Source organism: Lipophrys pholis, assembly GCF_963383615.2.
Source record: "Lipophrys pholis genome assembly, chromosome: 5".
Classification (NCBI taxonomy): Eukaryota; Metazoa; Chordata; class Actinopteri; order Blenniiformes; family Blenniidae; genus Lipophrys; species Lipophrys pholis.
In genome coordinates, this window is record NC_137628.1 from 11,055,064 (window position 1) to 11,082,678 (window position 27,615).

At 42.5% G+C, this 27,615-nt stretch overlaps 12 protein-coding genes across 12 annotated transcripts; 6 read left to right on the top strand and 6 right to left on the bottom strand.

Annotated features, from left to right (window-relative positions):
- The first annotated feature begins 3,099 nt into the window (after window positions 1–3,099).
- Window positions 3,100–4,303, top strand: LOC308109348 (histone H2A). The gene has a single exon (XM_080462855.1). It carries the CDS (start codon window positions 3,136–3,138, stop codon window positions 3,520–3,522), a length of 387 nt encoding a protein of 128 aa, XP_080318981.1. The 5' UTR covers window positions 3,100–3,135; the 3' UTR covers window positions 3,523–4,303.
- Window positions 4,304–4,647: 344 nt separating this feature from the next.
- LOC308109349 (histone H2B 1/2-like) lies at window positions 4,648–5,022 on the top strand (the record flags this gene model as incomplete). Its single annotated transcript, XM_080462856.1, has 1 exon — window positions 4,648–5,022. One exon carries the CDS (start codon window positions 4,648–4,650, stop codon window positions 5,020–5,022), a length of 375 nt encoding a protein of 124 aa, XP_080318982.1.
- A 2,918-nt stretch (window positions 5,023–7,940) lies between these two features.
- On the top strand, window positions 7,941–8,567 carry LOC308109344 (histone H1-like; the record flags this gene model as incomplete). The annotated part of the gene is made up of 1 exon (XM_080462851.1): window positions 7,941–8,567. One exon carries the CDS (start codon window positions 7,941–7,943, stop codon window positions 8,565–8,567), a length of 627 nt encoding a protein of 208 aa, XP_080318977.1.
- Window positions 8,568–10,059: 1,492 nt separating this feature from the next.
- On the top strand, window positions 10,060–10,470 carry LOC308109347 (histone H3.2; the record flags this gene model as incomplete). Its single annotated transcript, XM_080462854.1, has 1 exon — window positions 10,060–10,470. The coding sequence occupies one exon, from the start codon at window positions 10,060–10,062 to the stop codon at window positions 10,468–10,470; it is 411 nt and encodes a 136-aa protein (XP_080318980.1).
- Window positions 10,471–11,929: 1,459 nt separating this feature from the next.
- Window positions 11,930–12,304, top strand: LOC308109350 (histone H2B 1/2-like; the record flags this gene model as incomplete). Its single annotated transcript, XM_080462857.1, has 1 exon — window positions 11,930–12,304. One exon carries the CDS (start codon window positions 11,930–11,932, stop codon window positions 12,302–12,304), a length of 375 nt encoding a protein of 124 aa, XP_080318983.1.
- Window positions 12,305–13,197: 893 nt separating this feature from the next.
- Window positions 13,198–13,584, top strand: LOC308110417 (histone H2A; the record flags this gene model as incomplete). Its single annotated transcript, XM_080464679.1, has 1 exon — window positions 13,198–13,584. The coding sequence occupies one exon, from the start codon at window positions 13,198–13,200 to the stop codon at window positions 13,582–13,584; it is 387 nt and encodes a 128-aa protein (XP_080320805.1).
- A 2,277-nt stretch (window positions 13,585–15,861) lies between these two features.
- LOC308109412 (histone H2A) lies at window positions 15,862–16,248 on the bottom strand (the record flags this gene model as incomplete). Its single annotated transcript, XM_080462951.1, has 1 exon — window positions 15,862–16,248. The coding sequence occupies one exon, from the start codon at window positions 16,246–16,248 to the stop codon at window positions 15,862–15,864; it is 387 nt and encodes a 128-aa protein (XP_080319077.1).
- A 1,769-nt stretch (window positions 16,249–18,017) lies between these two features.
- Window positions 18,018–18,392, bottom strand: LOC308110174 (histone H2B 1/2-like; the record flags this gene model as incomplete). The annotated part of the gene is made up of 1 exon (XM_080464310.1): window positions 18,018–18,392. The coding sequence occupies one exon, from the start codon at window positions 18,390–18,392 to the stop codon at window positions 18,018–18,020; it is 375 nt and encodes a 124-aa protein (XP_080320436.1).
- Window positions 18,393–19,928: 1,536 nt separating this feature from the next.
- Window positions 19,929–20,240, bottom strand: LOC308109567 (histone H4; the record flags this gene model as incomplete). Its single annotated transcript, XM_080463217.1, has 1 exon — window positions 19,929–20,240. The coding sequence occupies one exon, from the start codon at window positions 20,238–20,240 to the stop codon at window positions 19,929–19,931; it is 312 nt and encodes a 103-aa protein (XP_080319343.1).
- Window positions 20,241–21,158: 918 nt separating this feature from the next.
- On the bottom strand, window positions 21,159–21,536 carry LOC308109351 (histone H2B 1/2-like; the record flags this gene model as incomplete). Its single annotated transcript, XM_080462858.1, has 1 exon — window positions 21,159–21,536. Exon 1 carries the CDS (start codon window positions 21,531–21,533, stop codon window positions 21,159–21,161), a length of 375 nt encoding a protein of 124 aa, XP_080318984.1. The 5' UTR covers window positions 21,534–21,536.
- A 3,936-nt stretch (window positions 21,537–25,472) lies between these two features.
- Window positions 25,473–25,784, bottom strand: LOC308109478 (histone H4; the record flags this gene model as incomplete). Its single annotated transcript, XM_080463054.1, has 1 exon — window positions 25,473–25,784. The coding sequence occupies one exon, from the start codon at window positions 25,782–25,784 to the stop codon at window positions 25,473–25,475; it is 312 nt and encodes a 103-aa protein (XP_080319180.1).
- An 888-nt stretch (window positions 25,785–26,672) lies between these two features.
- Window positions 26,673–27,083, bottom strand: LOC308109443 (histone H3.2; the record flags this gene model as incomplete). The annotated part of the gene is made up of 1 exon (XM_080463004.1): window positions 26,673–27,083. One exon carries the CDS (start codon window positions 27,081–27,083, stop codon window positions 26,673–26,675), a length of 411 nt encoding a protein of 136 aa, XP_080319130.1.
- Window positions 27,084–27,615: the final 532 nt, after the last annotated feature.

The window sequence follows — 27,615 nt, forward strand, 5'->3', positions numbered from 1 at the left end:
GCCGAACCAGAAGGCTGAACTAAAGTCTGCATGTTAATTGTGTTTCTTTATGTAAAGCAGTAAATAGCATTGATAAGTTGGTAAGACTAGTAAGAGTATATTTTACAGTTGAGCAATGAAAAAGAGAAGTTGTCTTAGAAAAATGACATTTATTCAATATAATTTCCCAAAACAATGGTTAATGAAATGTGAACATTTGTACAGTTTTTGATTCAATATATTAGTGACCATTTTCAGCCGCATTCAGTAAGATACATCATGTTAGAAAATAATGATGCCTACATTTGCAGTATAATCACATTCACACTCATCACTCGTTCTGTGTTTTTCTTTGTTCTTTTTTCTTGTTCAGTGAGAGAAATCCAGTCTCTGTTGGTCTTTAACAAGTGCTTCAAAGTCAGATTAAATGTCTGAGGTGGAGATGTGAAGCATAGCTGACAGATGATCATCAGTGAGAGAGGATCTGTATCTGGACTTATTAAACTTCATCACTGAGAATATTTGTTCACATATTGTAGGTAAAGCCAAAGAGACGAGTAGAATTCCAGCAGTGGTCGTGACTTAAAGGGCTCTGCCAGTACTGCATCGGACTGCAAGTCAAAACTCTCAGATCTCTGTCTTCAGATCCCAGACTGTTTTTAGCACTTTGCCCTGACTGAGCCATCAGACAGCTTTGTGATAGCTGATGTCACCATGTTCAGACTCAGGCTCCTCTAAAAAGTGCAACAAACTGCCTGTGATTCAAGGCTAGTGCCCTGATGAAGTTTACTATTTTAGATACAACATTAATCACATCGTCAATTTTAAGCACTGACTTGCACAACACACGCTGATGTAAAATACAATGCAAAAATACCACTTTCTAATCTCTGTTGATTTCACTTTATCTTGGATACATTTCAACAGCCCAACAGGTTTCCCTGTTAGATCTGGACAGCTGTCCGTTGTGACACCCGTCAGTCTGTCCCATTTCAGTCATTGCGTGTCCATGCATGCATTTCCTCCGTGAACAGATCGCTCTCCTTCGTTGTCCCTTTAATTGGCCGCATTACTGCCAGCTCCTCCGTAATCGCGAAGTCCGTTATCCCACGGACAAATACAAGTAACTGGGCTGTGTCATGGACATCACAGCTCTCGTCCAAAGCCAAGGAGAAAAAGTCAAAGCTTGTCACTTTACGTTGCAGCTGAAGCTCCAAATCTTCTGCAATGTCCTCGATCCTTCTGGTGACAGTTAACTTGGACAGCGGGACTTGCGCAAATGCTCCTTTTTTCCAGGACATATTAGTGCTGCAGAGTCCACCAAGCACTCTTTAACAAACTCTCCCTCTGAGAATGGCTTTCTGCTTTTAGTAATTCTGTGGGATTTTACAAAGCTGGTCCTGGTTGCTGCTTCCCTGGATGTGTGAAGCTTGGTAAAAAATCCTTGTTAGTTTTGTAGCTTAGCTACCAAATCTTCTGATATCCGCGCCATTTCAGCATCTTTCAAGCTTTTGTATTTATCTGAATGTTTCATCTTGTAATGTCGACTCAAATTGTAGTCCTTGAACACAGCAATCAAGTCCCCGCAAACCAAACACACTGCTTTACCTCTGACTTCAGTAAATAAATGCTTTGCAGTCCATGTCTTCTTGAAAACCCCGCATTCAGCATCTACCTTTCTTTTGTTAGTTGACATTTTGGGGGTGGAACCCGTCTTGAGACCTGTAACCTGCTTACTTTTACATACCAATGGACGACGTAAAAAAAACCACAATGTCAATATAAAAGCAATGTCCATTCAATCCATGCATGAGGTAAAATAAGAAAATACATTTATTTTGCAATTTCTTATGAACCTTAGCAGCTGGTGAGAGTCAACCAAAGGGCCTGCAGGCCGTGAAATGCCCAAGTCTGGTTTATGTGAACCAGCGTTCTCGCATGGAGGGCCCCTAACGCCCTGTCCACAGGTGCCAAAATGCCTTATTAAACCAGGAGCTAGGACAGGAACAGGAAATAACTCACTCCATTTGTGATGTTGTGTTTTCTCCAGGACTCTGGCTATCATGGCTTCATGCCTCTCGTTACACTGCTCCCTACAGATTTGACTGTTCATAGTAGCTCTGAAACAGATGTATATGAGGTCCATGTAAATGAAGTTTTTTGTTGGAAACGATCAGGTGTAAATAAAGACTTTTTTGTAAACGTAGAGAGGGAAATATCCATTTTCATAATGACCCGGGTATGCGTAAACATGGCCAGTTAGGCCATATTTACACACAGCTGGGGGTCAAAGTTTTACTTTATGGTTGGTTCTGCTACATGTGTACAGCTATAGAGAACTGAAATTGCATTTCTTTTACACCCTCCTCCGAAATTTTTTTATTTCACAAGCTAAGAATATGCAGGCTAAAAATGATTGAGCTACAAAATATACTGGCTAAGAATATAATATAATAGTATAAAAAGTCAAATGAAATAAACACAACCGTGAAATAAAACACAGCAGTGCAGCAAACAGTGCAGCTGAGAAAGCTTATGTGCTGTAAAGTTCCTTAGTGTCAGGCTTATGCCACTTTCAGTCAGTCCAGTTTAGTGTCTATTGACCAGAGAGCAGAAAAGGGGGAATGGGAAATGTTTGTTTGTGTCAGCTTTAACATCCAACGTTTATTGTGCTTCGCCATGAGTTTATTTTAATGCTAAAGCATAACTTGTTAATCTTAACTGATAGTGTCACATGGAGTGAAACATAGTTTTGTTTCTTGGAACTGCAGGTGTCTGCAATATCCCTAAAAAGTCAAACGAGTTACGAATAAAATAAAAGACCTGAAGTACAAAATAGTGTTTTTTGTATGAACGACTCCCTGGTCATAGTAAAAGTATAAACTCGACACAAGTGTTTGTGTGCGCAATGGTGTCCTCTGCGAACATATCCAGTTTTAGCACCGTACCGAGAAGAGATCCTCCTCAGTGAGAGCTGCTGATTGGTGGAAAGTTGTTCCAGTGTCTGTGACGCTGAGCGCGGGTCACGCTGCTGGAAGCTGCTTCTCATTGGTGCGTCACGGACTGGCTGGCGCGCTCCTCCCTGATATAAGACGGACTTTGTCCACACAGCACCACAGTTTCTCTGAGATTCAACTCGACCAACAACCTTAGAAAATGAGCGGCAGAGGAAAGACCGGCGGCAAAGCCAGAGCGAAGGCCAAGACCCGCTCGTCCCGTGCAGGACTCCAGTTCCCGGTGGGTCGTGTCCACAGGCTGCTGCGTAAAGGAAACTACGCTCAGCGTGTGGGAGCCGGCGCTCCCGTGTACCTGGCGGCGGTGCTGGAGTACCTGACCGCTGAGATCCTGGAGCTGGCTGGAAACGCTGCCCGCGACAACAAGAAGACCAGAATCATCCCCCGTCACCTGCAGCTGGCGGTGCGCAACGACGAGGAGCTCAACAAGCTGCTGGGTGGAGTGACCATTGCTCAGGGCGGCGTGCTGCCCAACATCCAGGCTGTGCTGCTGCCCAAGAAGACCGAGAAGGCCACCAAGGCCAAGTAAACTCGGACACTGACCAACAAAAAACAACGGCTCTTTTAAGAGCCACGCATGTCTCAACAAAAGGCAACAGATCCTCAAGAAATTGGCCGATTTAACAAAACTTGGTTCAGTGTTGACCAGGGGATTTCATTTTTTTTAATCCCACAAGTAGACATGGGGATCAAATCAGGTTTTGCATGCGTAAAGACTGACCCATCCTTTCACACACGGTGCAGAGCACTTGTTTTTCAACTACATACACTTTGATGATCGCTTGTATGAGCGATCTAGTCATAAATGACACGGAATAATTAGTTGTGATACTGCAATGTTTGGTGTCTCATACAAACACGACCACTATCGTCGTTCCAGAGCTAAACTTTTCAATACGGTTAATGCAATATCAAATTGGTAACTGGATGAATGTTCATGACCTTTGGTTTATACGACTTTTCTTTTGGTTTATTGATTAGTTGAACCCAGAACAAAATTTTGAAAAAGTTTATAGGTATATTATCAAAATCTGTAACAATATTCTCTGACATTGGATTGTCAGAATATTTTTTCTTAAAGTCTACAAATCTATAACTCCAGAAGAAATTAGAAGTAAATATTACGAAATGATCCAGGGCGTAGACTTCATCACATTGAAACTTCTTTAATCGCTGGAGCAAATGAACAATCATGGGTTTATAAATTTAACTTCTTACCACATTACATGTGATCATGTCATACACATTTCTTCCATCTGTGACTTTGTCTTTCAGTTGTTTTCTTTATCTCACATTTCATTAAACTCTTTCCATTGTGTGCTTACATGATTGAAAAGCACCACAAATAAGAAAATATATTGGGTGCCGCTCAAAAACCTGCTACTTTGCTGAGAAACAATCCACTGATGCTTTACATAAATATTACAATGTTTCATTCAGCTGATGGCTCCTTATTTTTCCCGCTTCTTTGCACAAACGATTGGAGTTGACGGGCAGTGTAATGGACCCACAAACATACAACCCCTCCCCCCTTCAACAGGAGGAGTTGAACCAATCACAGCCAGGGAACAGCACAGCATAATCTGCATACAGCCTCTATAAGATAGACTCCCTCCGGCCGCCAGTCATCGGTTTCGTTCTGTACAGAATCAAAATGCCTGAACTCACCAAGCCTGCGCCCAAGAAGGGCTCCAAGAAAGCCGTGAGCAAGACCGCCGGCAAAGGAGGCAAGAAGAGGAGAAAGACCAGGAAGGAGAGCTACGCCATCTACGTGTACAAGGTGCTGAAGCAGGTCCACCCCGACACCGGCATCTCGTCCAAGGCCATGAGCATCATGAACTCGTTCGTCAACGACATCTTTGAGCGCATCGCCTCCGAGGCGTCTCGTCTGGCTCACTACAACAAGCGCTCCACCATCTCTTCCAGGGAGATCCAGACCGCCGTGCGTCTCCTGCTGCCCGGTGAGCTGGCCAAGCACGCTGTGTCTGAGGGCACCAAGGCCGTCACCAAGTACACCAGCTCCAAGTAAACCGCTCTGCTGCGTAAAACCCAACGGCTCTTTTAAGAGCCACCCAATCAATCTGGAGAGATTCCTTTTTGTTATAATGGTTGATTACTGCAGATATTGTAATTTGCCTATCAAGAAATATTACAAAATAATTCATATCATAATTCCCCCCTTAAGATCCATACCTTCCCAGCACTCTTTAAAAAGCAACTTAAAAAATAAATTATCCTTTTAATGATTCATCTTGTCACATTTTATCCCATACCCTTTTCTCCCTGATGTCAATCCCTGGCTGGTTTTCTTCACAGTATGCATTTTTTTTCACTGATTAGTTTTGTTTCCATTGTTTCTCCACTGATCAGGATCATTATGTTCTCTGTCTTCTTTTTTGGGTTGTTTTACTTTTGTTTCCATTCAACAACGATAATTTAAGTCCATCAGGGGCTTGGTGTCATCCCTCACACACGCACACACATGAAAATAGTAACAGAGTTGTCTGTGTGGAGAGATGTCTGTGATACTGACTGCAGCTTGCTCACTGCTGATCGGACAATACGTATCCTGAGGTGAGCAGCAGGTGAGGTGCAGTTGAGCAGGTGTGGGTTCACCAGCCTGGGAGAGAGACAGCAGAGGAGGAGACAGAGCAGCAAGAACTTGCGTTAGACAGTTTCAGGCAGTTCTGCATCGAAGTGCATGAACCGCTCCGTTAAAGGGATTGTTGACCAAGCATCCTGCATCAAGACACCTGAACTGAAGCTTTAGCCAAAAGCTTCACAGTGCATGAACAGCTCCTGACCAAGATCTGATAACTGACCAAGGTGCAGTTATTGAGAGACTATGTCTGAGTGCTTCGGTTCACCACCGCTGGTCTCTGGACTGTCCACTCCATGCCTGTTCTCAGGCCGAAAACAGTTTGTTGTCACCAGATAGTGCTCTGAGCCCCTCAGAGGCTCAGAGTTCCTCTGGCCATGTGGGAAACCAGCCAAACCCCTCAACCACTTCCTGACCCCAAGGGTTACTTTTTCAAAGGAAATATGTCTTTGAGTGGAAAAATACATTTCTATTCATCCTAGGTCACCTAAATTCGACAAATAATTAACCGTCCATCTGGGAAGTGGATATCTGGGGAAAAAAACACCAGCGTCTATCTGTACACAGACAACTCGTCCACAAAACTGTAACCCTGGAAGACTCGTCCATGTGGTGCTTGACATCTCCTCGCCTACTTTTTTCTGCATTACTGCCTAGAAAGATTAGATATCAAAGTATATTTGACACATTTGGAAGTATTATTAAGTATATTTGACACAAATCTACTTGTTGTATTTGTTGTTGTGTAAATGTGAACAAAAAGCCCAGTACCCCAGAAGCTATATCGACTTTCTCTATGTTTGAATAACTTCTGAATATGAGGTGGATAGTTCTAATTATGTGCTTTACACATTACAGCTAGTGTATTAAGGTCGACACAATCATGTTTTTCGTATCAACAGAGGATTTGTTGGAGCATAATAATCAGCTTGATTTGAGTCTAATGGCCTTCTTCTGAAGTAAATAAATAGGATCAATGTTTGTTTTATAATTATGTCCCCATATGTCCACACCATAACTCAGATATGGAAGAATGAGCAAGTTATATAATAAGTTGAGTGCATTTTGATGAAATACTGATCTGATTTGACACATTATGCCAATATTGTTTGGGGGGCAAATTTTGACTTCAGGGTATTTATATATAGCTTCCAACTGAGCTTTTCGTCAAAAGTAATACCTAAAAATGTATTTACATGCACTTGTTCAATTTGTTTACCATTAAGAGAATGGTAAACAAAGCCAAATGATAGTATACTAAATTATATGGACATATACTAGATGCATGAAAAATATATAAAATATCAATTAGAAATAAAATGTAAAAGCAAATTTTACAGGATTTATTTTCTACCAAAAATTCTGAAATCCCATCTATGGACGAGTTGTCCACTGAGCATACTGTCTCTAAAACAAAACACTAACATCTATCTGGGAATCGTCCTCTCCTTGCAGCATTTTTGTTAACATGTGCTAAGTAAATAAACTAAACAGTTCTGATGAAAAAAAATTACTCAATAGGACCTCAACTTCATTAACTCAAAACCATTCAACACAGATTGAATCTATTCCAATATTGAAAGAGGAATTTGATGTTGTACTGTGAACACAACCAGCTTAATTCCTTCAACACTAATAATCAAGCTTTGTTTTTCTTGTTTATTGTCTTGTGTTAAACCTCGAAATGATCACGTTGACAACAATGTGGTATTCACTTTGAGTTCTTTTTCCTGTCGAAATTAAAAGTTTAAAGTAATAATCTGAATGAGCTCTCCCTACAGCTGATGTCAGAAACGAGCTGGCTGCGCTCTGCTTCCGCCTCCATCAGTGTGTTTGCTGCTCCTACAAAATCATCATTTTACCACAAAGTGCTCATCAGCAGTGGAAAGTTTCTGCTCGGATCCTGTGGAAAAGCGTGTGCTGAAGCTGTAAAGTGTGTTTTGGTGGCTAATTACTGCGTGTGAAAGTATTTTCTTGTAGAAAAGAGAGGCACAAGTCGCTGAGCAGCACTGAGTTCCGGGCCGAATGTGTGACTTTTGAAGGCTCCAGTAAGGAACTGCAGAGATCCTGAGGAGTGAATGTGAGCTGAACATGAAGAGACAGCAGTCCGCTGTGGGCTCCTTCAGTTTCAGTCTGCAGCGATGCTCACAAAGTCATTTGAAACTCTTTTTTCTCCGCACAGAAAACACAAGTGACACCGTTCAGCCTGCACACAGGAGCCGGGAACTGGGTTGAGTCTCCACGGTTCTCATGGTGTGTTTAAGTCCCGCCTGCTGCTCGGAGATTTTCATCTGCGCTCGAACTCTCGTTGTTTGTCGACTAGAAATCTCAGCTTGTTATTTAGAAGAATGGCAGAAGTCGCTCCAGCCGCCGCTGCCGCTCCGGCAAAGCCGAAGGCCGCCAAGAAGAAGTCCGTCCCGAAGAAGGCCGGCCCCAGCGTGAGCGAGCTCATCGTGAAAGTTGTGGCCGCTTCCAAGGAGCGAAGCGGCGTGTCGCTGGCCGCCCTCAAGAAGAATCTGGCTGCCGAAGGCTACGATGTGGACAAGAACAAGGCCCGCATCAAGACCGCCGTCAAGAGCCTGGTGGCCAAGGGGACTCTGGTCCAGACCAAGGGGACTGGGGCCTCCGGCTCCTTCAAGATGAGCAAGAAGCCCGACACCAAGGTCGTCAAGCCCGCAAAGAAAGCGGCTCCTAAAGCCAAGAAGCCCGCCGCCAAGAAAGCTGTAGCAGCTAAAAAGCCCAAGGCAGCAGCAGCCAAGAAGACAGCAGCTGCTAAGAAGTCTCCCAAGAAGGCCGCGAAACCCGCAGCGGCCAAGAAACCCGCAGCTAAGAGCCCCAAGAAGGCCACCAAGAGCCCCAAGAAGGTGGTGAAGAAGAAGGCCCCCGCAGCCAAGAAAGCACCTGCAGCCAAGAAAGCGCCTGCAAAGAAGGCTGCTAAACCCAAAGCCAAGAAGACGGCAGCCAAGAAGAAGTGAGCTCTCACTCCAACCAACACTCAGCAAAGGCTCTTCTAAGAGCCACCACAGCTTCAGTAAAGAGATCAGTCCTGATCACTATTCCTGCTACACTGCACACTATCATGGTTCCTCCATGTCTCCTCAGGGGGACTCTTGTTTATCATGTCGCTCTTCACCTAAAGTCTTTGGGACACAGTGTTGGAAGTTGTTCTGACAACTGATTCCAGCTGCAGCTCAACTCATTTAGAGCTTTGAAACTTGAAAATACTTAGAGATACATTAGGTTGAACTATTATAAAATGTAGGGTAATAACTTCAAATATTTCACTTATAATCTAGAAAGGAGTGGAAGTTCCAATGATAGAAATTATGTGGTCATTCACCTTTTCCTTTAAGAAAATGCAATTACTTTTCAGGATCACTTCAGACAACATTTATATACAAATTTAGCACAATAAAATGCAGCACATAGTTCTTTACAGGAGAAAACAAATTAAAGGTCCACCCATCTTCCCTTGGATAAAAATTGCTTTTCAGGGTTTTTCTTTTGGCTTTATTTTCATTCCAGGCATTTGTCATTTCAAACATGCAATCACATTTGTACATGGATGTAGCTATATCGCGATCACACACACACACTCCGTTTTGATTATATATATGAAGTTTAAAGGTCATATCAATGTTGGTAAATGGGTACTGGACACATGAACTTATTGAAATGGATTTCTAAAATGACTTCTAGTTGTTACACGAGGCAGAATTTATATTAAGTGTTGCTTCTCAAACAACTTTAAAGTTCCACAGTTGCTCAGGAAATTATGACAAAATGAGCCTCTGTTGTGTTACTATGTTTGCTCCTGTAATCCTTCAACAACTCCCTTCTAAATCCTCACAAACTAAAGCTCAAGTTCAAACTCAAATTTTAGTATTGTTTTGATGATGTAAATTTGTTTCATGTACTGCTGCCAGGACACAAAAGTAAAAGAGATTATTCATCTCAGAGTGGTTCTCCTGACTAAATATAGGCTAACAAAAATAAAGAAACAATAAAATACCTTATTTAATTGCAAAATCATTTCTTTTTTAAACCGATACTGAACAGAACACAATTCTATCACTGGTTTACCTGCAAACGATTGCCATAATTGTTTTTCTTTTTAAATAAAGTTTCTAAACAAAACAAACACTGTGAACATGTCATTTCCTGCTTTGAGGTAATTTAATAAAGCAAAAACAACGTGTCCAGAAATGATTTTTCACTTTAGTCCAGTTTAGTTTGTTCATCACACAGCAGCAGCTTGCAGGAGAGGGAGAGCTGCTCTCACTTTACGCGGCACTTTCAACTGACTGTCCTCCAATCAGCAGCTCAGTCTCAGCTGGGGCTTCTCCTCGTGACGCGTCTGACCAATCAGACTGAGTGACGTCACCGCGTCCCAGCTGGTCTCACTCCTTAAGAGCAGCGAGTCTCCGCTCTGACTCCACTTGTCTTTACACAGAGAAAGCAGAAAGAATGGCTCGTACCAAGCAGACCGCCCGTAAATCTACTGGAGGCAAAGCTCCCAGGAAGCAGCTGGCCACCAAGGCTGCCCGCAAGAGCGCCCCGGCCACCGGCGGAGTGAAGAAGCCTCACCGTTACAGGCCCGGTACCGTGGCTCTCCGAGAGATCCGTCGCTACCAGAAATCCACCGAGCTGCTGATCCGCAAGCTGCCCTTCCAGCGCCTGGTGCGAGAGATCGCTCAGGACTTCAAGACCGACCTGCGCTTCCAGAGCTCGGCTGTCATGGCGCTGCAGGAGGCCAGCGAGGCTTACCTGGTGGGCCTGTTCGAGGACACCAACCTGTGCGCCATCCACGCCAAGAGGGTCACCATCATGCCCAAAGACATCCAGCTGGCCCGCCGCATCCGTGGAGAGAGAGCTTAAAGCTTCAGTCCGCTGCTCGGAATATAAACCACAACGGCTCTTTTAAGAGCCTCCACACTACTTCAGAGAGCTGCTGCCTAAATCTTTCAAACTCCCTTTGCCATAATTGTACTATTAGGACGAATTGCGACGGATCTAAATGGACCATAGATTTCTCACATTTGTACGTTTCCAAATGAGCTGATGCAAATCTAATTTTGTGTATCACTTAATAGATAATAAGCTTCCACCATAAAAGGTCATTTTTAGGTATATTGCTATCATGTACATGTAAAATGTGGAAATTCATTTTTTTGTAAATAACCCCCTTGTCTTTGAAAGGATTCAATATGGTACAATACTTGGTTTTGTGCCACAACGGCTCTTTTAAGAGCCTCCACACTACTTCAGAGAGCTGCTTCCTCACATCTGTTCATATAACTAGAATACATTTCACAAAGTGATAAAAATCTTTTAAAATCTCACTCACAGTATGAACTAAGATTTTCTACTCATTGAATGCAGGGGTTCTGGAGTATATTTGGGATTTTAGTCTTGTAGAATTGTAAATGTCTAAGGGGAACTTGCTTTGTTTTCAAAATAAAATTATATGTTCAAAGCTTGTTTGTTTTCATACTTTTTTCATTACTTTATGTAGTGCAATGAAATCAAAATTGACTAACAATGTACTACTCACTATTAACATCACTGATGTGCATTTGAAGAATTTCACTCAGGGATTATGTTCGTTATTTTATTGCATTCATACAAATAGTTGAAGGACCATTCATGCACAAACTCATACGATTCACAAGTTTATGCTTGCTGTATCTAGCATGTATTAATTTGCAGCACAAAACAAACATTTGCTAGTGAGTTGGCTATTTTGTGTTGGATGCAGATAACTGAATGATCTGTTATGTCGCTTGCCTGTTTGGTATTGACCTGAATATAAATTATTTAGAAATACTTTATTAATCCCTGGAGGAAATTCTTTTTATAGGATTATTCAACTTTATACCTTTTCTGACTTGATATTCCAAATAAAACATTTAACATTTTTCTACATTTTCCTACTTCTGGTTTTTCCTTTCTCTATAAACTTGAAGTCTTTCTCATCATATGTACAGGAATTGTAGGCCAGCTTTTATATCAAGCATCTGAGGATCACCTCACTGCTGTTTTATTCTCTTTTTAACAAATCTTCCCTGAATGTACTCATATTCATTCACCCGAGAGCAGAATGGGAGCATAATTAGTGAATTTGTAGAAGAGAAAACAATACTTTCAACAACTGGCGTGTTGTCTTATGGACAAAGGAAACGTTTCTAGGAAAACGAGGAAATCCCTCCAACCATTAAATGAGCTTGACCAATCACAGCTGAGAGACAGCACAGTGTTATTTACATGCATCATCAATAAAAAGAGTCTCTCTGACGACGGCTGCTCATTGGTTGCGTCGAAGTGTCGGTCAATCAAGATGCCTGAACCCGCTAAGTCTGCGCCCAAGAAGGGCTCCAAGAAAGCCGTGAGCAAGACCGCCGGCAAAGGAGGTAAGAAGAGGAGAAAGACCAGGAAGGAGAGCTACGCCATCTACGTGTACAAGGTGTTGAAGCAGGTCCACCCCGACACCGGCATCTCGTCCAAGGCCATGAGCATCATGAACTCGTTCGTCAACGACATCTTTGAGCGTATCGCCTCCGAGGCGTCTCGTCTGGCTCACTACAACAAGCGCTCCACCATCTCTTCCAGGGAGATCCAGACCGCCGTGCGTCTCCTGCTGCCCGGTGAGCTGGCCAAGCACGCTGTGTCTGAGGGCACCAAGGCCGTCACCAAGTACACCAGCTCCAAGTAAACCGCTCTGCTGCTCCAAACCCAACGGCTCTTTTAAGAGCCACCCAATTCATCTGGAGAGATTCCTTTATGATTTAATTAGACTGGCTGACCAATAACTTAATCATGATAGAAAGCAATTAATAAAAACTTCTACAAGCAACCCTAAGTGAAACATCCCAAATTTACTTTTTGCCATCTACTGAGACAATTCATTTATTGGCGCATTTGAGGCCTTTATGTCACAAGCAATGAAATATGTTCAGCATCTGTTCCAGACCTAAACACAATGGATAAATGACTTTTCTTTTTTTTTTTTTACTTGAGCACATTCTGTTCGCCTAAAAGCATTACACCATCTTTGAAACACGTCTTTTTTCCATTTGAAATGTGTTGCTGAAGGAAGGAGAAATGCATAAAAAATGTGACAATAATTAAGTCACAAATAGATATTTCTATTTAGTTTCCCAGTCGTTAGTACATATGACATAAGTGTGTGTCTTAACTAACTGAACAGCCAAATATTAAATTGCCTGAGGCTAGACAATTTCTTTCAAGATGGTTTGAGATGAAGATGGAAATATTTCCTTTGGGTTATTTTTCAATGTAAAGATTTCTTTAAAAAAAATCAAATTATTGTCAGTTTTGAAAGACATGTAGATTCAAATATCCTTTACTTTTTAATTTAAGTAGTTCTGTTTGACCAGTCCAGACCCTGATACTGTCCCCTACTCTGTGCGAGCTGCTGATTGGAGGAAAGTTGATTATCTCGGACGCTGACAACTCTGCTGGAAGCTGCTTCTGTCATTGGTGCGTCAAGGACTGGCTCGCGCGCTCCTCCCTAATATATACCCGACTTTGTCCACTCAGCTCTACAGTTTCTTTGAGATTCAACTCGACTAACAACCCTAGAAAATGAGCGGCAGAGGAAAGACCGGCGGCAAAGCCAGAGCGAAGGCCAAGACCCGCTCGTCTCGTGCAGGACTCCAGTTCCCGGTGGGACGTGTCCACAGGCTGCTGCGTAAAGGAAACTACGCTCAGCGTGTGGGAGCCGGCGCTCCCGTGTACCTGGCGGCGGTGCTGGAGTACCTGACCGCTGAGATCCTGGAGCTGGCTGGAAACGCTGCCCGCGACAACAAGAAGACCAGAATCATCCCCCGTCACCTGCAGCTGGCGGTGCGCAACGACGAGGAGCTCAACAAGCTGCTGGGTGGAGTGACCATCGCTCAGGGCGGCGTGCTGCCCAACATCCAGGCTGTGCTGCTGCCCAAGAAGACCGAGAAGGCCACCAAGGCCAAGTAAACTCGGACACTGACCAACGAAACACAACGGCTCTTTTAAGAGCCACTCATGTCTCGCAAAGAACAATCCTGCTCAAACATGACGTCAATGGTACAACTCTTTAGTGTGGTCGAATGACCTATAATTTCACCGTTATTTAGTCATAACTTGATTTATTCGAACAAATAGACGTAAGGATTGGGGGCAGAGTGCTTGCATTCGGTGACAGGAGCCATTAGCTAAATGACTCAGTACTGACAGATGATCACTTTTGAGCCGAGACGAGCACGTGCACTGAACACCTCATATGAGCTTAAGAAGCCAGTAGCTTCTTTAAACAGCTATTAGCATTAACAATGCTGCTGCTTTTACCACAGGGTGAACAGTGTGATATATTTATACAGGTGCAGTTAGACTAGCAGCAGCACAACAGTGACATTTCTGTTTTCCTCTTTGCAGCTGGACGGCTGTAGCAAGAATGACTCAGTGAATGAGTTAGTGAACGTGATGACTCCTGAGTCACCTTTTAGTAAAGTAACTCATGGGTTTTGAACGATCCGTTCAAATTCAGACGTCACTCATGCATAGTATTGCACTTCTGGGGGGCAATCCAATCCCCTGAAAGAGATTTGGATGTCAATTGCTTGTAATCAGTGTTTACATGCTGTCAGCCTGTCATACAAATATGGGACAAAAACGGGTGATATTCAGCGGCATGTAGTTTGGGGAGCAGGTGCTCACTGAGGAGATAAAGGCATCATGTGGAACCACCGGATCCCTTATAGGAGTGCGACATTGAAAAAAAATCCCATACATTACAGGCACATGTAACAATAATTTTAAAAAAAACAATGAAATTAATGTACCTGGGGGCCTGTAGAACAAGAATGTGGTGCAGTTTGCTGAATACAATTTGATTCTTTTAGGATTTTTTTTTTTTTTTTAAATCTGCCTCAACAGCAGTATTTCAGTGTGTGATTGTGGAAAAAATGCTGGAGTGAATCCACCTGAAAATTCACAGTAATGTAGAACATGAATGTGGTGCAGACAGAGAGAGAGAAACTGAATGACGTCATACACCCATTTGATACCCCTTTCTCCTTTAGTCACTGACATCTCTATGCCAACCTTACACTTCACCGGTAGTGGTCACTTCCTATAGTTCCTTTCCTTTATACTCTCCAATTACTTATTGTGGCCAATCCACTAGACACCATTGTTAGATCTAGTACTGACTCCCTTCCTGTAATCACAACTCGATTTAGACAAACTAAATTCCCCTTCTCTAACAGGTCTTCTATTACCTGTCCATTATTATCCACCCTCTACCTCCCTCACAGCGTGTTATGTGCTTTAAAATCCCCACACCAAATTATATTACTCACTTTGTCCCTCAACTCATTCAAGCTCACTTAACTATAATCTTTTACATGAGTTATAATAACTAATGATTAACTCTGTTATTCCCCTATGCTTCTGTTGTGATATACTCCTGCTCTATCACAAAACCTACCCCACATGTATATTTCCATTGTTGGTGTAAAATATGGAATTCCCAACAACAGGATTTAAAAGGTTGTACAGATCTTCATCGATTAGAAATTTAAAGTGGCTGTTAACTATCAGTTGGTTTTAAGCTTGTAATGTTGTACTGCATGGGCTCTTTGATGTGTTGATGGTTTAGGCTAATGAAACTCAACCATATGCAATAGATCCTTTTGTTTCTTCAAGAGGCAGAGAAATGTACAAAATAGCTTTTTTTGCTGTGCCTTTCCAATCATGGATGTCTTGATTTGAAAATGTAGAGTGCATGAATGTACAAATCCTATTTCTCTTTTCATGTCAGGAACAACAATTTTGTAAAGATTAAACACATGGGCCCCGAAAAGTTTACTGAACGATCTCATGGTGGCTTGACAGACATAAGTCACATCTGAGAAAAGACATGGGACAGTCTGTCATTTCTTCCATTCATCTCTACCAACAAACAATTGTACCAATAACATTTATAAAACAAAACTGTAAATGGATTAAATTAAAGAATAATTCCTCTACTGAACCCATCCAACACCCAAGCAAAAAAGTAATCTTCAGCCCCTACACACCAGGAGGTTTAAGTTTGATCCTTGTCAATTTTTTCAAATAAATCAAGTTATGACTAGATAACGGTGAAAATGTAAGTCATTTGACCACACTAAGGAGTTGTACCATTGACGTACTGATTGAACAGGATTGCTCTTTAAGAGACATGCGTGGCTCTTAAAAGAGCCGTTGTTTTTTGTTGGTCAGTGTCCGAGTTTACTTGGCCTTGGTGGCCTTCTCGGTCTTCTTGGGCAGCAGCACAGCCTGGATGTTGGGCAGCACGCCGCCCTGAGCAATGGTCACTCCACCCAGCAGCTTGTTGAGCTCCTCGTCGTTGCGCACCGCCAGCTGCAGGTGACGGGGGATGATTCTGGTCTTCTTGTTGTCGCGGGCAGCGTTTCCAGCCAGCTCCAGGATCTCAGCGGTCAGGTACTCCAGCACCGCCGCCAGGTACACGGGAGCGCCGGCTCCCACACGCTGAGCGTAGTTTCCTTTACGCAGCAGCCTGTGAACACGACCCACCGGGAACTGGAGTCCTGCACGAGACGAGCGGGTCTTGGCCTTCGCTCTGGCTTTGCCGCCGGTCTTTCCTCTGCCGCTCATTTTCTACGCTTGTTGGTCGAGTTGAATCTCAGAGAAACTGTAGAGCTGAGTGGACAAAGTCGGTGTTATATCGGGGAGGAGCGCAGCGCGCCAGCCAGTCCGTGACGCACCAATGAGAAGCAGCTTCCAGTAGCGTGACCCGCGCTCAGCGTCACAGACACTGGAACAACTTTCCACCAATCAGCAGCTCTCACTGAGGAGGCTCTCTTCTCGGTACGGTGCTAAAACTGAATATGTTCGCTGAGTACACTATTGCACACACAAACACTTGTGTCGAGCTTATACTTTTACTATGACCAGGGAGTCGTTCATACAAAAAACACTATTTTGTACTTCATGTCTTTTCACAACTCGTTTGACTTTTTAGGGATATTGCAGACACCTGCAGTTCCAAGAAACAAAACTATGTTTCACTCCATGTGACACCATCAGTTAAGATTAACAAGTTATGCTTTAGCATTAAAATAAACTCATGGCGAAGCACAAAAAACGTTGGATGTTAAAACTGACATCCAATTAAACAAACAAAAATTTCCCATTCCCCCTTTTCTGCTCTCTGGTCAATAGACACTAAACTGGACTGACTGAAAGTGGCATAAGCCTGACACTAAGGAACTTTACAGCACATAAGCTTTCTCAGCTGCACTGTTTGCTGCACTGCTGTGTTTTATTTCACGGTTGTGTTTATTTCATCTGACTTTTTATACTATTATATTATATTCTTAGCCAGTCTATTTTGTAGCTCAATCATTTTTATCCTGCATATTCTTAGCTTGTGAAATAAAAAAATTTCGGAGGAGGGTGTAAAAGAAATGCAATTTCAGTTCTCTATATCTGTACACATGTAGCAGAACCAACCATAAAGTAAAACTTTGACCCCCAGCTGTGTGTAAATATGGCCTAACTGGCCATGTTTACGCATACCGGGGTTATTATGAAAATGGATATTTCCCTCTCTACGTTTACAAAACGTCTATTTACACCTGATCATTTATAACAAAAAAATTAATTTACATGGACCTCATATACATCTGTTTCAGAGCTACTATGAACAGTCAAATCTGTAGGAAGCAGTGTAATGAGAGGCATGAAGCCATGATAGCCAGAGTCCTGGAGAAAACAAAACATCACAAATGGAGTGAGTTATTTCCTGTTCCTGTCCTAGCTCCTGGTTTAATAAGGCATTTTGGCACCTGTGGACAGGGCCGAACGTTCATACAAAAAACACCATTTTGTACTTCATGTCTTATTTTATTCGTAACTCGTTTTGACTTTTTGGCACCGGTCTTTCCTCTGCCGCTCATTTTCCTCAATGTTTATTGCGCTGAAACTCAGTGAATTTTTGACTGTGCGTGTACAAAGTGTCTTATAAAGGGCGGAGAGCGCGCGCCAGTCCGCGACGCACCAATGAGAGAAGCAGTTTCCAGAAGCGGCTCTCACTGAGGGGGAGGGACACTTTGTGGGCCTTTCTCTGGTCAAACGGACAACAGAAGCGGGTGTTAAAACTAAACCAACAAAAAAAAAAATAAAAAAATATATTATCCATAATCTGGCAGTCTTTCAATACTAACCATAAATGAATCGAGATGCCGACTTGGAATAATCGGTATAGTTTGTGATCATAAAAACAGACTGATTCAAGCCCAGCAAGACCTTAAGACATTATTCAAGTGAACTAAATCAATGGTCGACAACTCTTGTCAATGAATCTCTTGAGAAGCCGTGGGTGGCTCTTAGAAGAGCCGTTGGGTTTTACGCAGCAGAGCCGTTTACTTGGAGCTGGTGTACTTGGTGACGGCCTTGGTGCCCTCAGACACAGCGTGCTTGGCCAGCTCACCGGGCAGCAGGAGACGCACGGCGGTCTGGATCTCCCTGGAAGTGATGGTGGAGCGCTTGTTGTAGTGAGCCAGACGAGACGCCTCAGAGGCGATGCGCTCAAAGATGTCGTTGACGAACGAGTTCATGATGCTCATGGCCTTGGACGAGATACCGGTGTCGGGGTGGACCTGCTTCAGCACCTTGTACACGTAGATGGCGTAGCTCTCCTTCCTGGTCTTTCTCCTCTTCTTGCCTCCTTTGCCGGTGGTCTTGCTCACGGCTTTCTTGGAGCCCTTCTTGGGCGCAGACTTAGCGGGTTCAGGCATCTTGATCCTCCGATACTTTGCAGCAATGAATGACAGCCAACGTCAGAGAGACTGTTCTTATAGATTCTGCATGTAAACAACACTGTGCCGTCGCTCAGTTGGGATTGGCCCAGCTCATCACATGGTTGGAGGGATTTTCTTGTTTCCATGGAAACTTTCTTTGGCCGTTATTCTGTGCTCCAGTTAAGTGGTCGTTTTCTCTTCTACAAATCCAAATATAATTCATTCAGCCGAGAGGCAAAGTGAGCAGAATGAGAATAGATTCAGTGAGGTGATCCTCGGATGATTAATATGAAGTGCAACCTGTTTTCAGAGAAAGAAAAAAAAAACAGATGTGAAATATAAACAGAGTGTTCACGTGCTGATATTTAAAACAAGAAAATGTTCTAAAAATGATCTGAATAATTTGGGATGTGGAGTCAGAACCGGCCAGTAGTTAGATAATCTCATTCAAAAGAGGTAATATATAACATTTGTCTGTAAACTTGCGCAAATTCCCTTCAGAGAGAAAATAATTGTCAACTCATTATCAAACATCTATTTTGTGCTGCACATCAAAACATTTCACTGTTCAGCAAGTATAAGTTTGGGAATCTTATTCAATAGTTCATGTGCATGAATGGTTAATTAAATACTTTAATGAATAGAATAGGAAGGAAAATACTTTTATTACATCTTTTGAAATCTTGAAAAAAAAGCATTTACTGACAAATTACACTGTGGTGAACGGCAGCCCAGTGTTTTAATCTCATCTATGGAATTACCATTAAACATAAACAATGCTGCGACCACATGGTCTAACAAAGGGGCTCAGATCTCATCAGAAATGATGGTTTTGGCCTTCCTTGTCCCTGTCCTCAACTTACTCTCTCCTTTGGGTCAGTTTCCAATGTTGGAATCCATTGCTCTCAAAAAGGTTGCCCTTTTTTAGCTAAAGCTTTGATTCCTAATTGTAAAACTGACAGGTGTTTACCCATGTGATGAGTCAGCGTGCATTCTAGGACAACTAACTTGAGAACTTTGACTGTTCCTTATGAAATGATTCTCTTCAACATTGTATGGTGTTTTGAAAAAAGTATGTTTTAGAATAAAATGTAGGTGTAAATGAGGAAATGGGCTTGTGGTTTGGCAGAACTGCAGGGCTTTGATGCTTGACTTATGTGGTCATCGTGTCTCACATAGTAATTGTGAATGAAAATCTTTCAAAGTTGTTGTCATGGCAATTGGATGAGGAAGCCCTAGGAGGGATGATACACAGGAGATGCTGGAACAAATGCATTTTTTCCAGACATAGTTTGGCTTTATGTTGGAGTAGTCACAGCCAACCGTGGCTTATGCAGACAAAAGGACAACTAGTAATTTTTGGGGCCACTGGATAAACACATGGGTGCTCTGGACATTACAATAACTACCCCACCAAGAAAAAAAAAAAAAAAAAACATACAGTATGATTAAACGAGTAGGATTAACATCTCTCAAGATAGAGTGGTTGGCCCTGAAAAGGGCCTTTGGTTGTTGTTAGGATGTTGTATCAGCTTAACCTCCGAAGCCGTACAGAGTACGTCCCTGCCTCTTGAGAGCATACACCACATCCATGGCGGTCACGGTCTTCCTCTTGGCGTGCTCGGTGTAGGTGACGGCATCACGGATGACGTTCTCCAGGAAGACCTTCAACACACCGCGGGTCTCCTCGTAGATGAGACCGGAGATCCGCTTCACTCCACCGCGGCGAGCCAGACGGCGGATAGCGGGCTTGGTGATTCCCTGGATGTTATCACGGAGAACTTTACGGTGACGCTTAGCGCCTCCTTTGCCGAGTCCTTTACCTCCCTTTCCTCTGCCGCTCATTTTCACTTCTTACAGCACAAAAACTGAATGTACTGTTAGTGCCTCTGATAGATATATATAAAACACATCTGAGGACGTAGGAGAAAACAGGGGTGGGCTTTTAGTCTTTGGCGTTTCTTCTTGGTTGAGAGCTCTCCAGTACACGAGCGCCACCAACTGACCGAAAGCGGCACAACATGTCAGACAATCTATATTCATGTGGTTTCTCAGATAAAAATGAATGTGTGAAAAGTGAAGAAGTAACACACATGACAAACAGCCACTTTCACTTTATTCTGGTGCTTGTTGTCCTTGACAGTATCAAGCTCCTCAGGGTTAATTCCTAATCTTCCATGATCATACAATTAACAATGACTACAGCTTTCTTTTAGTCACTACTAAGAATATTTGTGTTTTAATTATGTAGCTTTTTTTTTTTTTTAAATTACCTTTGGGCCCTCAACATCAGGTTTATCCAGATTGACTACCTCAGGGTTATGAATTTTGGTCAGTAGCGAAGCCCTTGTGGTCTGGGGGCTACTCAGGATGCAAGAGATTAATTCTGACCATTATTGAGGGTTATTTTACATCGTTTGTGGTAACTGATATTGGTTACATGTTTGAGAATCCGTCAGGTTTGGTTGGTTTTCTTGGACCACCATCACTTTGATGAATACGTTAGTATGTCAAAGACAAACATGCCAGCTCAAACAGATGTATAACAAGGTTATAGCGCCAACTATAGTTTATGCAAAGTGAAACTGATCAAATGTGTGTATAATGAATGCCTGAGCGTTCGCTATACAGACAAAAGGCATAATGATCTTTCTGACTCCACAGTTAATACTCCAACAGTTAAAAGCCGCAGCAGGCAAATGATCTTCAGAAGTAGTTGGGTGGCTCTTAAAAGAGCCGTTGGGTTTTACGCAGCAGAGCTGTTTACTTGGAGCTGGTGTACTTGGTGACGGCCTTGGTGCCCTCAGACACAGCGTGCTTGGCCAGCTCACCGGGCAGCAGGAGACGCACGGCGGTCTGGATCTCCCTGGAAGAGATGGTGGAGCGCTTGTTGTAGTGAGCCAGACGAGACGCCTCGGAGGCGATGCGCTCAAAGATGTCGTTGACGAACGAGTTCATGATGCTCATGGCCTTGGACGAGATGCCGGTGTCGGGGTGGACCTGCTTCAGCACCTTGTACACGTAGATGGCGTAGCTCTCCTTCCTGGGCTTTCTCCTCTTCTTGCCTCCTTTGCCGGCGGTCTTGCTCACGGCTTTCTTGGAGCCCTTCTTGGGCGCAGGTTTGGCGGGTTCAGGCATGATGATTTCTTGGTGTTGCAATGCTGCACAGTGGAAGTCTTCTTAAGCAGGCCTCATGCAAATCAAGCTGCGTTGTCTCTTTTCTGAGATTGGTTGATTTGCTCACTGAGTCGTCAGGTTGTGCAATAGTGCCACGTGACAGGACGGCGCCTGAAGTACAGGGAAAGTGAGCAGAATGTAGACTTTAACTCTGCATTATTTGCAATGTGAGTGAAGCAGGGCTGAAGTCCTGAAGAAGCATTAACTTGGTGGGGGGTTATTCTTTCCACCAGGTGTTCAGATCCTGAAAAGAAAAGTAGAAGCAGAGGTGAAAGGTGACCACATCTTTCCAAGTGGGTCAATAATCATCTGATAAAAAGTCAAGTATGGTCTGAAAACTTCTAACCATACGTAATACAAGTTTCACTGCTTTACTTTGGTTTGGTTTAGAAAACTTTCTCAGTTTATAAACAACAATCAAAGCACATTATAGATAATAAAAAGTGTCATTCAATTAGCATAAAACAGTACTAATTCTATTTTTTTAAGCAGTGACGATGGTATATGCAGACATGCATGGTATATGTAGGTTTCTCGCTCTGTGCTTAGACTAATTTAAGTACACGGTTTATAAGCAAACACTGATTTGTGAAGTGAGTGACACTGCTGAGTGGAAGAAAAGATCACATTGCAGCTTTTGAAACCGTGTATTTCCACAGGTTGGCAGAGAACACATAAAGCATTTGTACTGCATTATGGGCTCCTGCAGTGGGACAGCTTGCATTGAGATGATGCCATTAGCAATGAGATATTTTTTTCCAACAACGAATCAAAACTCACAGCTGCTGAGGTTGAGCTCAAAGACTCTCTGCTGGACACAGTTTCAAGCCTCTGAAGCAGAAGGCAAGTGGTGTTTTTTAGCTTCAGAATTTCCAAAATCACATGAGCATTCCAACTGAATCCTTGTTGCTTGATATGAGATATGATTTGATATAAGTAGTTATTATGAACATGTAAGAAATGAATAAAAAAGAATAATAAAAAAAAAAAGAACATTCAAATGAGTAAACAAACGTAGAAGAGACAACGTAATCCGTCTTCAATATGTACCAATCTGGATTCACATGTTTGGGAGTAGAAGAAGTGAAAAATGTATTTAATCCTACCGCTTTTGCCTTCGTCATTATCTTCACTTTTAACTCAAACAATATATTTTGCAGATTCAATACACTGGGTAACAAAAAAAATGTTTTTGTAAATTGTCTGTTTTGCCAAATGGCTTAGGACAATTTTGCACCTCTGAATCTGAAAATGAAGTCCGTTTCTCTCGATCAGGTCAGGTTTTTACACAAAGTTATTTTGAAGAAAGTCTGATATTCTGATTGCATCGATTAAATTTTATGTCATTATCGGTTGGTTTTTGTTAATATTTCTCACCAGAAATAGGTTTTTGAGAAAAAAAATCGCTTTCCAACACAGAGTATTAATTATATGTTACAAACTTTGATTTCTGTAAATTGAGTAATAGACATTGATAAAGCTTGATCATTTAGCTCTTTTGGGGAGAAAGGATGTGGAGCGTCATCGTTGAGAATCACTTCTTCTTCCTCAATTACTTGTTCACTGGAGGAATCTTCCTCTCACTAATGTCAGGATGTTCTCCAAACTATGTGACAGGAACTGGATACTTGAGATACTTGAGGATACTCTCTGTTGATCCCAGTCATATCGAGAGTACAGCAGTAGCAGTCAGTGACATGATTTGTCCCTCCAAACCACAGGAATCCCAAACTTCAGACAACTCTTCTTGTCTTGGCGCACTCGGTGCATGCCTTGCACACCAAGCTTTGTTTTTGATCACCAAGCTTAATACCAAATGGACTCACTTACAGAGCACCTTTTCGCTGACATCAGCCCCAAAGCGCTTTACATGGTTCATCACATTCACCCATTCACACACCATCGGAGGCTGCAGCCGTGCAAAGCCGTGCAAGGCGTTGTCACTCCAATTGTTGCCCCAATCTGGGGTTCATTTCGGCATGTAGGCAGGCAGAGATGGGAATCAAACCTGCAACGTTCCGAATGGGAGACGACCATTATAACGACTGAGCTATACTGTATACCAAAATAAGCTTGTTAAGTACGCTTTATGAAACTTGTGACTGGATTTCTGTTAGGAACAACAGTGTATTCACCGCAGATGTAACAGAAAATGTCGGGCTTATTTTTGCAAGATCTTCTAGTCGAAGTCATTCTATTCACCTGCAGCATAATAAATACCTCTTAGTCATCAATTGGCTCATGTGAACTCTTCGGAATTCCCTCATTTCGTATATTTTTGTATCATACAAAGTGAAAATAGTTGTACATGCAAACACAAACGTCAAAAAACATGTAACTAGTTGACCCGATTGAGTAAAACCAATGTTATTTTGGGATTCAGCACATCAAAATGACTCTAAATCAGTTGAAAAAGCCCAGACAATGTTTGGGCTGTTGATCAGTGATATCAATATCAATACATTCATGAACCCAAAAATCAACAGTTACATTTTTATACAAAAGTCATAGCATATCCACACAAACAAGCTCACAAATGAACAAACAAACAAACCCTCATGTCATCACCAAACCCTGTACCTTGCCAGAATCAAACCTTTATTGCTTTTCAAACTGAAATAAGTTTGATAATTGTCTAGTCTACACAAAGTGTGTTGAATAATTTTAATTCCACATATGTTGATACAAACATTTTTTTTTAGGTTGTTGGGATTTTCTGAGTTTTTAACGGTAACTTTCATCTTAAATCATAACCTCTCTTCCACAGAACAATTTTTTAATATATCACAGCAATAAGTAAATCCAATGCTTTAAAGATTATTTGAATAGTTTTAAACTCCACAAGATCCAAGAATTTCAAAGTTTTCTATTGCGAGAATAGTGGATTGCTTTTTCACGAAAGCCAACGTGTAAAAAGGTCTTTGTAAAATGTATATCCTCGTCCTTCCACACAATTAGATAAGTAAATTCTGTGATTTGTAAAGAACGTGAAGTGATTTCAATGCAGAATCCAGAAATGACTCCAGAGCATCAGATTGTCAAGATTTACAGGAGCATCATGTCATTACTTTAAATGGGATTAGAAATGCTCACAAAGCTTAATATTTTCACCAAATGTAGATTCATCTTTACTATTAATATTTTTTTCAAAGGAGAGTTTCATTCCACTGGCTCAACGAGACATGTTCAGCTATATTTTATAAACTAGGAAGAATGAAATGATGACACTGGCTTCTCTGAAATGCAACAATAATAAAAAAACAAAAAACACAGCAACATAAGACCATTTGGTAGTGGTGTGCAATACTGCAATACTTTTAAATATTCCAGTTAATGCATAATCAAAGTGCATAATCTAGATGAATTTTCGAGACCTAAGTGTTTATTAGTTGAACCTTTTACATAATTTGGGAAGAGTTTATAGGTTAACAGAAAATACAGTGTAATAAATAGTTTTGTTCACGTAATTAAATCAATTTCCTCCCATGCGTTGTAATTTTTAAATCAAGTGTAAAGAAAGATTAGGAGACCCAGCAGATGGCGGTGATGCAACACCCACTCTCTTGTGGTTTGTGTCCGCTGGTTACAAAGGCTTCTCAGTTATGCCGATTCGGTTGTGGAATTGTGACCTTTAATCCTTCGAAACACGCCAAACACCAGTTATTTCACCAGAACCGGTATCAGTGTCATTGCATTGGTATAATTTTAAAGTGATAATTAGGCAACGATATTTGGAGAAATCAGCCCTCCACAACCATTTGGATTGAAGTGATTTATCAAGGTTTGAATTCCTCATCATTAAATTAAGTTAACATAAAGTAGAAGTAGAGGATAGGCTCTTTAAAGAGAGTGTGTGGCCCTGAAAAGGGCCTTTGAATGTTGTGAGGATGCTGCAGCAGCTTAACCTCCGAAGCCGTACAGAGTACGTCCCTGCCTCTTGAGAGCATACACCACATCCATGGCGGTCACGGTCTTCCTCTTGGCGTGCTCGGTGTAGGTGACGGCATCACGGATGACGTTCTCCAGGAAGACCTTCAACACACCGCGGGTCTCCTCGTAGATGAGACCGGAGATCCGCTTGACTCCACCGCGGCGAGCCAGACGGCGGATAGCGGGCTTGGTGATTCCCTGGATGTTATCACGGAGAACTTTACGGTGACGCTTAGCGCCTCCTTTGCCGAGTCCTTTACCTCCCTTTCCTCTGCCGCTCATTGTGTCTCAAATCGTTGGGGTGATACCGAATGTAATCAATGCGGCTCCGACACACAAGTATAAAACACATCTGAGGACGTAGGGGAAGACAGGGGCGGGACCTACCTTCTTTGGTGTTTGTTGGTTGAGATCTTTTCAGTACAGAGCGCCACCAACTGACTGAAAAAGGTTATATCACGTCTTCATTAATTTAAAACAAATGTCAGTAGTAACTTCCCCCAGTGTGTCTCTGCAGTCTCATTTGATCATGTCAATTTTTTTTAAATCAAAACTTTGATGCGAATTCAGACCAATGAGGGAAAAAAAAGTTTAATATTGACCTGGCAAAATACATAAAGCTGATACTACATGCATTAATACACTAATACGTTGGTGTTAATTTAACATTTCTGAACAGGAAGACCAGTGTGCTGGTCTATAGATTCCCCATCAGAAAAAATAAATGGTTGTCAATTAGCCAACGCAACTAGTCTAAGACTTGTTCTGCAAATAAAAAGACCAGCATGCTTAGGCTGGTAAGTCATCAGTAACGTACTAAAAGGCACAAAACCGAGTATTGTACCATGTTGAATCTTTGTGGGTTTATTTAAAAAACTGAATTTCCACATGTACATGATAGCAATATACATATATATGGACTTTTATGGTGGAAGCTTGATATTATCTATTAGGTGGTACACAATTAGATTTGCATACGTACAAATGTGAGAATTCTAACCAGTTAGTATCACTAAAATACAGTGAATGGCCCATTTACATCAATCACTCAATTCCTTATACAATTATGGCAAAATGAGTTTGAAAGATTTAGGAAGCAGCTCTCTGAAGTAGTGTGGAGGCTCTTAAAAGAGCCGTTGTGGTTTATATTCCGAGCAGCAGGCTGAAGCTTTAAGCTCTCTCTCCACGGATGCGGCGGGCCAGCTGGATGTCTTTGGGCATGATGGTGACCCTCTTGGCGTGGATGGCGCACAGGTTGGTGTCCTCGAACAGGCCCACCAGGTAAGCCTCGCTGGCCTCCTGCAGAGCCATGACAGCAGAGCTCTGGAAGCGCAGATCGGTCTTGAAGTCCTGAGCGATCTCTCGCACCAGGCGCTGGAAGGGCAGCTTGCGGATCAGCAGCTCGGTGGATTTCTGGTAGCGACGGATCTCTCGGAGAGCCACGGTACCGGGCCTGTAACGGTGAGGCTTCTTCACTCCGCCGGTGGCCGGGGCGCTCTTGCGGGCAGCCTTGGTGGCCAGCTGCTTCCTGGGAGCTTTGCCTCCAGTAGATTTACGGGCGGTCTGCTTGGTACGAGCCATTCTTTCTGCTTTCTCTGTGTAAAGACAAGTGGAGTCAGAGCGGAGACTCGCTGCTCTTAAGCAGTGAGACCAGCTGGGACACCGTGACGTCACTCAGTCTGATTGGTCAGCAGCGTCACGAGGAGAAGCCCCAGCTGAGACTGAGCTGCTGATTGGAGGACAGTCAGTTGAAAGAGCGATAGAACCAGAAAATGGCGGTAATGCAACATTAACGGACGCAAACTGCCGTTAAACCCAAACGAGCTTCCCGCACAGTTCTGTTGAATCACAGAATAGTAATAGCGTCTACTCTGCCTAATCCAAAGAAGAATCACACAGAAAAGACGGCTCCCCATGGAGATAACTATAAACCATCCACTGTAGCAGCATGTGCCAAATGTATATTTTAATTTCAAAACTTCAGTATTTGGGGTTACTTATCAAGTATTCTTCTATGGGGATATTGTGCTTTTTCTACACAGAAAAGCAGTTAACACTTGCTCCTGTGCCAGTATTATATTCCACTGAAAATAAAACAGGAATACTATGATAA